At 43.9% G+C, this 9,435-nt stretch overlaps 1 protein-coding gene across 9 annotated transcripts in view; it reads left to right on the top strand.

Moving 5' to 3' along the window:
* Positions 1–9,435, top strand: part of Plch1 (phospholipase C eta 1) — a 192,468-nt gene that overhangs the window by 25,345 nt on the left and 157,688 nt on the right. For all 9 annotated transcript variants that reach the window (XM_026781652.1, XM_026781774.1, XM_026781750.1 and 6 more), the window contains exon 2: positions 6,267–6,385. In XM_026781652.1, coding sequence (XP_026637453.1) covers positions 6,307–6,385 — 79 coding nt within the window. In that variant the 5' untranslated portion in view covers positions 6,267–6,306. The remainder of the gene's footprint in view (positions 1–6,266; positions 6,386–9,435) is intronic.

The raw sequence follows: 9,435 nt of genomic DNA, 5'->3' as shown, positions 1-9,435 counted from the left end.
TTGTGAGCCACCATGTGGTTGCCGGGAATTGAACTCAGGACCTTTGGAAGAGCAGGCAATGCTCTTAACCGCTGAGCCATCTCTCCAGCCCCTCATTTATTATTTCTTAAAAATACATTTAGGCCATCAGATTTGGCAGTGGGTACATTACACGTTGAGCCATCTCACTATCCACTTAGAGAAAAGTTATGTCTATGTTTCTTCACCCCAAGGTTCTCTTTTGTAAGTGTGTGGACCAGAGAAGCTTGCCTTATAAGCCATTTATGTGGCTGGAACAGATTTGTACTGTTTCATAAAATGTGTTAAAACAGTATCATAGATTTGCTAGACATTTAAAGACAGCTAAGGAAATTCTAAAGCTGAAGATAAGGTGTTCTGTTTTGCTTTGCTTAAAAGTCCCTACAAATGGTGTGGGGGATACTTTTCAGTAAGGCGTGAAGGAAGTTCATTTGTTGTTGTTGTTGCTGCTCAAGTAAAAATACTCTTATTTTTGAACTCAAAGAGATCCAGTTAAAAAACGGGTTATGTGTGAGTCAGAATTGAAGCCAGGCAGAGAAGGCTCATGACTGCCAGGTAGGCTCTCCACATTCTGCTATGGTGAAATATCTCATTAGTTAGGACTCTGGCTGCAATTGGTAGAAAACGCGTTTCCCTGCGACTTAAACAAAACTAAGCAAACCATGGGAGCTGGAGAGATGGCTCAGCGGTTAAGAGCATTGCCTGCTCTTCCAAAGGTCCTGAGTTCAATTCCCAGCAACCACATGGTGGCTCACAACCATCTGTAATGAGGTCTGGTGCCCTCTTCTGGCCTGCAGGCATACACACAGACAGAATATTGTATACATAATAAATAAATATTTTTTTAAAAAAACTAAGCAAACCAACAAGCAGATTTAAGGCTTGTTTAACACATGGGTGCAGGGGTCACCCTAGCTTCAGGTGCGCTCGGTATCAATAGGACTTAGGTGTCTCACATCTTCTATTCAAAGATAGTGGCTCTAAGTTCTAGATCCTGAGGCGCAGGTTTCCACAACATCAAGACGAATAAAGGAATTTGTGTGTCTCATACATGAATTAGTGCTCACTGACTCAGCGGTCTAGAGCAGGCCATGAGAATCTCCTGTACTGTGTCCCTGAAGATGCCTGTATTGCTTTTCCCAGGTCACACACCACCTGAATCGAGCCCGTAGCACCTGTATCTCTTGGATGAAATGGAGGACTGTCTCAGAGGGCAACACAGATAGCGGAGAGTGTCCATGCCACACGCCTGCAACTTCTTAGGCAGACTTAATTATGTGGATTGGGCGTGGAGGCTTTTCTTTTTTTGTATATAGCATTTAAGATGTTTGACAAGTGATTATTATTCCCAATGTTTTGTTTTCTTAGTTAAAGGTGCTATCTTTCCATTTTGTGTATGTGTTTGGTACTGGTGTTAGGCGGTTTCCTGACTGTCTTTCCATGGATAGTTTTGGTCATGGGAATACAAATAAAAATGCCAAAGGAAAGAAATGTGTTTAGGCATTGTGCCACACACCTGTAATCTCGGTTCGTGGGAGGCAGAGGCAAGTGGATTGAAAGTTGTGTTTGTTTTGCCAAGATGACCCTAGACTCACTGGGGAAAAGTTTCTGCGAAGGGTTTGTCTAGGTCAAGCAGGTCTGTGGATGTCTGTTGGGGCTTTTCTTGATTGCTTTAATTGATGTAGGAGACCCAACCTTGAATTGGGCTTCAATCACCATTACCTGATTGTAGACCCTCGACTATATAAGAATAACAGAGAAAAGTAGCTGAGCACAAGCCTTCATTTCTTTGCTCTTGGCAGTGGTTGTCATGTGACCAGCAGCTTTAAGCACCTGTCAGCTTGACTTCCTCAGAATAATGGGCTGTGACCTGGAACAGTGACCACAAATAAGCCCTTTCTCCACTGTGTTGCTTTTGGTCAGGGTTTTTTATCACAGCAATAGAACTGAAGCCAAGATAGTGCGTTTGATGTCAGCCTGGACTATACAGTGAGTCTGTCTCACAAACACAACAAGACGGCAAACAGAAGCAATAGCAGCAGAAACAAAAATCCCACATTAGCTGTCCTTTGAAACAGAACTTTAATAACTACTGGTTACTTCTGATATTCTTTTAAGTTAATAATTTTGTGATCACTGTAACAATCAGGAATTTATGCTCTCTAGTGAGATGACTCTGGGTAAAGGCACTTGCTGCCAACCCTTATGACCCGAGTTCAATGCCCAGTACCCACTTTGTTGAAGGAGGGAACTAACTCCTGATACTTGTCCTCTGACCTCTGAATGGGTTTTGTGGCAATTGTGAACTCACATAAACACTAACAATTAATAAAAAATGATGTAATAGTAACAAAATAAGTCAACATAGGGGCCCAGAGAGACAACTCAGTGGTTAAGAGCACTGGCTGCTTTTCCAGAGGACTTGGGTTGGATTCCTAGCACTCACAAGGCTACTCTTCAACCATCTGTAACTCCAGTTCCAGGGAATCTAATGCTCTCTTCTGGCCTCTGAGGACACAGGTGCACATGTGATTCATGACATACATGCAGACAATATACCCATACACATAAAATAAATAGACTTACGTAGTCTGTGACATGCACATGAATTTATACAGAGTTCTAGGTATAATATGGACATTACATAGGCCCCCTGGGATGTGGAATGTTTTGTAAGATGTAAAATAAGGTTAAAAAAGCACCTATTTTAGAAGCATCCCGACTTTTGGTAGGTGTAACCCAGCTGCATCTCATTGTGCGCACGCAAACAGGCCCATAGCCCATTTAAAAGATCTTTGTTCCTGTCGGTGGGTTCCAGCAGTTTTTAACAGTTGGCAGTGATAGCTTGCAAGTTAGGCATGCTTTCTGAGCCTCGGTTTTCTTTTGGTTTGTGTGCACACATGTGTACACCAGAGGTCAACCTTGAGTGTTCTTCGGGTGCTCTTGGCTTTTTTTTCTTTTTTTTTGAGACATGGTCTCTTACTGGCCCGGAGCTCACCAAGTAGACTAGCTAACTAATAAACCTCAGGAACCCCTGTCTCTGCTTTCCCAGTCCTAGAGTTACAAATGTGCCTCCACCACATGATTTTTTTTTTTTGTAGGTTCTGGGGATTGAACTCAGGACCTCATGCTTGCACTGCACTGATTTTACAGGCTTCCCCTGTGAGACTCAAAGATCTATGTTCATGTCTTCTGCTGTCAATCCTTTTGAGTCATTCTAAGAAAATGCCATTGATGACAACATATCTTACAAATAACAGAAATACAGTTCTCACAGCTAAGAATTGTGACCCAGATTTGGTGTCTAGGGAGGGCCCTCTTCCAGTTGCAGACAGCTGACTTCTTGGCTGTGTTCTCACCTGGTGTCTGCCCTGAGCTAGCGTTGATGCTTCTTACATAAAGACAGGAATCCCAGGGCAGCGAGAATCCCAATGGGTCACCTCCCGGAATCACCACTTAAAGATTTTCACATATGTACATGGGGTACACAAATGTTGGGATCACAGCGCATATCTATGGCTGGAACATTTCAACCTGGGCTTCCCTACAACTGGGTAGCTGGATTCGCTAATGCTGAACTGAGAGGGATTCCATTAAGCAATGTTTCCTTTTTGTGAGGCTGTTTTCAGACTGTCAGCTTGACACACCTGGGAGCCTCCATCAGACTGTTCTATGGGCATGTCTTTTGATTGCTCGCTGATGCAGGGGCTGGCCTCTGTGGGTAGGTAGTGTTGTCCTAAACTCTAGGTTTTTATAAGGAAGCTAGTTAGCTGAGCATCAGCAAGCCAACAAAGAGCATCCTCCTGGGGTCTCTGGTAAGTTCCTACCTCCAGGTTCCTGCCTTGGCTTCTCTCAGTGATGGATCATAGAGTGTGAGCTAAAAATAAAGCAAACCCTTTCTTCCCCTACTTGGTTTTGGTCAGGGTTCAATGGCAGCAGCAGAGAAGCAGGCTAGGGCCTTTGAAGTGTTCTTATTTTGGAAAAATTAGCATCAATTTCAGTTGATTTTGTTGTTAGAAAAGAATCACTGAACCCAATATCTTAGCTGTAATCCTTGTGAATTTGCAGGGCATTTCTCTCTTCTCCCCGCTCCCCACCTCTCTCATACACGCACACACACAGATATTTATTATTTTGAACAGGATTTCACTATGTACCCCAGGATGACCTTGAACACAGTATCGGTCCAACCTCAACCTTCCAAGTTCTGGGATTACAGGCATGGGCCTGGCTACAGGACATCCCCTAATGGCTTAGTTCCTTATGGCCTATCGTGGTTAGATACTCGAGTTTGGGACCTGAAGATATGACTGAAGGTTGTATTTCTGCCTCTTGCTGGCAACATAAACAAATCACTCTAATAGCATCTTCCCTTCTTTGGTGTGGTGGAAAGAGATAACAGTGCCTGTCTCAGAAGATTAATAAGGCCTGGATGAGAGCCCTGCACAATCAGATGATTTGCTAACCATAAACACCTTAGGGGTTCCTTAGGCTTTTACAGCAACGGGTATAGGGGGCAAAACCTCATAATAACAAAACCACAAAGTTGGATTAGCAAGGAAAAATGAGATAGGGTCTTCTTTTCAATTCCATGTAAATTAATGTGTTTATACTATGTGACAAGTACACTTTTTTTTTTTTTTTGTAATTGAGCAGTACTACTGTTAATTCCTAAAACTTATTCTCTTGGAAAAAAAGTAGTGTCCTTAAAAATATAGAGGACTTCAAAATTGTGCATTTAGGCATAACACTAGAATGATAAATATTAAAAAAAAACCTAGTTATTCTAGGAGAGGGACATGTAACGAGGGAAGAAGGGAATAGAATGGGAAAGAAAACTGGGGGTTTCAGTACTGTCAGGTTTGGCAGTTTTGAAAAAAATTAATAACATGTCTAGTTGTGTTTATTTCTCTGTGGTATCGGTATGAAGTTCAGGGCCTTGCACTTCTAAGCACATACTCTATTTATGAGCTACGTTCCCAGTCTTTCACTACACTATTTCTATAATTAAGAATGCTTGGGAGCCGCCGTCTTTATAATATGAAATGTTGGTCTCGGAGGACAAAGGTAGGGTTGTCTCTGTCGTCGGCTGCTCTCTGTCATGTTCCTCAATGCTCCACATGGTGTTCTGACTCGCTCAACCTTACAGAGGAAAAAAATCATTCTGAACTGGAGGGGTGAGGGAAAAAGAAGGGGAGGGAGTTCAGGTTTGTGTGGAGAGGCCGGCAGGCTGGATGTAGATATGATCCCCTTTGTGGATGGACGGTCGCCCCAGGAGCCTTCACTAGCTGTCCCGGCGACAGACAACGTTGACTTGCTTCTGTCACTAAGTCACTGACTTCATCCTAGGGTACACTTAGAAAACCCCAAACGGTTCTGGTAGGACAGATGACAAAACCGTTTTCCACCTGGGGGTTTTGCTTCTTCCCAGCCTGGCTTGTGTTTTTCTGGCCTTGTGAACTGAAAGGAGGCTGGAATTCGGAAAAGTCACTTTAGCCAAGTCTTGTGAACAAAGGCGGCCTTGTGCAAAGGGTTCTGCGCATCAGCTCCTGTAGCTTAATTCATCAGCTCGGGTTTCTGCTTCCTTGCCCTCTGCAGAGGTGGGGAGCTCAGCAGGTACTGTGAGTACTGATGCTGGAGGCCTGGCCCCGCTCTAGTGACATCCTAAGCCTGGGTGGGTACAGGGATTAGTGGCTGCAATGAACCAAAAGAGGGCTGGCAAGCTTTGCTATGATTTGGTATATCTGCACCCCCATGGACATTGTAATAATGTCAACATTTCATGGGTTGGTCACATAACTCACCAGGCTGGTACAGACGCAAAATCCAGGAGTTGAAATGATGGCTTACCTCCTGGTGAAACTGAAGGAAACTTTACTAGGATTGACTGGTTGGGACCTGATGGAGTGCACGTGAGGCCTGGAGCACATAAGCTGGTTCTGAAATTTCCTTAATGGTAGATTTATTTCTTCAACAGACAGTAGTGACTGAGTTCAGAATGATGTTGTGGGAAGGAATTATGGTATGCAACAAAACAAAACGAAACAAAACAACAAAACAAAAAACAAAAGGACATTCAGATCCTGGGCAGATTTGTGGGAAATTTGTTAGGGCCTGGAGGAGTCCAGGTCCAAATTGTAGCCCCGTGTGTTGCCCCTAATGCTAGGCAACCAATAGCGCGATGCTGCCAGCGTGAGCGTGTGGCTGCCGTTTTCTTCATTTCTGTCTTGTTCTGTTCCTCTCAACAGGGCAATTTGGTTTTGATGCTGTGCCAGAAACCGTCCAACAATGAGCTACTGGAATGTCGAGAAGAGGGGCTGTGTGCAGTACCACAGGCATTTTCTGGCGGACAACAGTGTGTTTCACGGTGAGCTGACTGTTGGGTCTATGTCGCTGGAGCTCCCCTTCGGTTTCTGACAACCCTTCTATTGTCCTATTCTGGATGCGAATAAAGTCTAACCATTGGAATGAATCAAGAGCGTGAGTTTTCTTGCTTATGGTTAATTTCCTTAAAATTCCAACTGGGCTCACGACTCACAGTTGTTAGCAGTATGAACCGTCTCAACCACAGCAATGATGTTTCCCCTTACTACCTCCCAAGATTTTCTACTCTTGTTGGCTCCAGCAATGTGCCTTTCTGATGTTTGTAACTCTTGGGGGCTGGGCCCATAGGAAGTGACGTGTTCAGTAAATATTTGAGGCTCTGCATTCAGTGCTTGTTATCAGAATGGTAATGTGCCTTCCAAATTCAAATGCTAAAGTGTGCTGATGATTCTAGTCACTCATTAAAACGGAGCCCACTCACTTACATTGCTGGCCTTTGGGGTTTGAGGACTTAACCTGTGTCTCAGACCACAGGAAAGCAGAACAGAGCAGTTGGGCATGTCTGCTGCATGGATTACTGTAGCTGAGTAAGTAATATTACTCATTTTCATGGCAAATAAGAAGAATTTCTTCAACCACTACCTTTTTTAAAAAAATTTATTTAACTATATTTTATGTGCACTGGTGTGAAGGTGTCAGATCCCCTGGAACTGGATTTTCAGGCAGTTGTGAGCTGCCATGTGGGTGCTGGGAATTGCAGGAAGAACAGTCAGTGCTCTTAACTGCTGAGCCATCTCTCCAGCCCTCAACCACTACTTTTAACCCAACCGAGAGGGGCCTGTTCAGTGGCTCATCGTTAGGGAGAAGCTCTGTCTCTCTTGCTGCCGGGAGTCCCATGGGAGACATTTATTTGTGAGCCAAAGAGTTCTGGGGCACTGGAATTTATGGAGCAATGCTCTTCAGAAGCCCAAGAAGACATAAGGGGAAGTAGAGAGCTTTCATGAAACCTGGGTGTTGTTTAGTTAAGCACCCTGTCTCAGTCTGTTTTCAGCTTTCTACGCCTGGGTTTCTTCCTCATTTTGGTGACAGGTTTAAAGCGTACCATTGCTCTAAGATTAAGCACATGACAGGTGCCACTTCACACACTGGGTCCAGCAGTTGCGCTTTCCTCAGGATTCCTCGTGCGACCCAGCAGAGGCGACTTTATTTTACAGGAAGTGGCGATGAAATGATGGCCAGGGTTGACACAGTTATCACCCGGCTCACTCCCACATTGCAGCCTGTCTCTCTGGTCTGACTCTCTTGATATTGTCATGATAAAGAACCCCTAACAGCGACGATAGGGACAGAATTGGGGTAGTACAGCAGAAGTGAGGTTCTGTCTTGATTTCTCCTGAACCTCTCCTGAGAGTCCTGTTGATTGCTTTGTGTGCACACTCGCGTTGTATGGTAATTTCTGTTAAGACTTATTTATCTCAAGGGATGGAGGTTTACTACATTGCTGAAATGCTGTGTTTACATTGCCATTGTCATTCTTCTTCCAGAGAGCTAAAATGCAGTTCCAACTTGAATGCAATTCTGCTGTTTTTATGGTTATATTCCAGTTAGTATGTTACTATATTATGATCCGTATTGGTTACTTTTCTTGTACTTCAAGGAAGGAGTTGTTGTGGCTCACAGTTTGAGGGCACTGTCCATCATGTGGGGGAAGCATGGTATTAAGAAGGATTCTAATTTTGGAGGCAAGAGCACGAGACAGCTGGTCATATTACCTCTACATCAAGATGCGGTGATGAATGCTCGCGTTTAGCTCATCTTCTCTTTTCTCCCATTTTACTCAGCCTGTGGTTCCAATGTTAGGGGGTTGCTTTCCTCCTCAGTTAAACAAACTTTTCCACAGGCTCACCCAAAGGGGTATCTTCTAAGCAGTCAAGTTGACAGTGGCAGTTAGCTCTCACAAGGAACTCTTTGTGCAGGGCTTGATCATAAACATTGCCCTGTTGAGCCCTTTGCCAATCTTTGTAATACTTCATCCCATTTTTGTGGTTAGGGGAACCAAAGCTTGGAAGTTTTGACATGGAGATTTGATGTTTGAATTCTGATCTTTAAGCCTCCACCACCTCAATGTTTCTGTCCTTTTCAGGTTATCATCCCGTTCTAAGAGATGAGTTCTAGGCCACAACTCTCCCACTGGACTATACCCCAGCCCTTGAGAGGTTTCAAGAGTTCTTGCTCCACCATTAGCCGGTAGTGGATGAACTTGAAAAATTAGACAATCCTTGGCCGGGTGCTGGTGGCACACACCTTTAATCTCAGCACCAGGGAGGCAGAGATAGCCTGATTTCTGTGAGTTCGAGGCCAGCCCAGTCTACAGAGTGAATTCCAGGACAACCAAGGCTACACAGAGAAACCTTGTCTTGATAAACCAACCAACCAAACAAGCAAACAAACAAAAGAGAGAGAGAGAGAGAGAAAAGAAAAAGAAAAATTAGACAATCCTTCAGGTCTGTAATTCTCCCCAGTGTGAAATAGCATGCTGGTCTTGATAGATTTTAAGGTTCTCTCTAGTCCTAGTGTCTTAAACTCCTTTGAAGTGTCTTAGAAGGTTGGATTTTTTACTTTTTTTTGAGTGACTTTTCACCAGCCACAAGATACACAAGGGGGCAGTGTAGCACTTAAAATGTGAATCGGTTACTTTTTCACCTTTACTTCTCAAAGGATTTAGAGATAGTAAACCCTCTCAAGATTAAGAGGATCCAAGCCAGCTAGAGCCATGATTCTATTCATTGGTAATGCAAGTAGTAGCATTAAGAATTGATTTCTGATAAGGGAAGGCATCATTTTGGGTTTCTTTACCTGAAGAGATCAGTGATTCGGGACTGAAAGGCACCTGGTCCTCTCTCTGTGGGACCCTTGGCTAAGGTAGGAACAGTGAACTCAGCAAGTATGCTGGGTTGTGTGGGTACCCAACACTTGTGAGTCAGGGACAGTGAACTCAGTGAGCATGTTGGTCTGTTTCATGTTAAGGGCTGTTAAGAGGGTACTAATAATAGTATTTTGAGGATTCTAGGGGAGGGGGGAGAGAGAGAGAGA

This window comes from Microtus ochrogaster, chromosome 1 (assembly GCF_000317375.1).
Source record: "Microtus ochrogaster isolate Prairie Vole_2 chromosome 1, MicOch1.0, whole genome shotgun sequence".
NCBI classification, from domain to species: domain Eukaryota; kingdom Metazoa; phylum Chordata; class Mammalia; order Rodentia; family Cricetidae; genus Microtus; species Microtus ochrogaster.
This window is presented reverse-complemented; position numbering and strand designations above follow the sequence as displayed.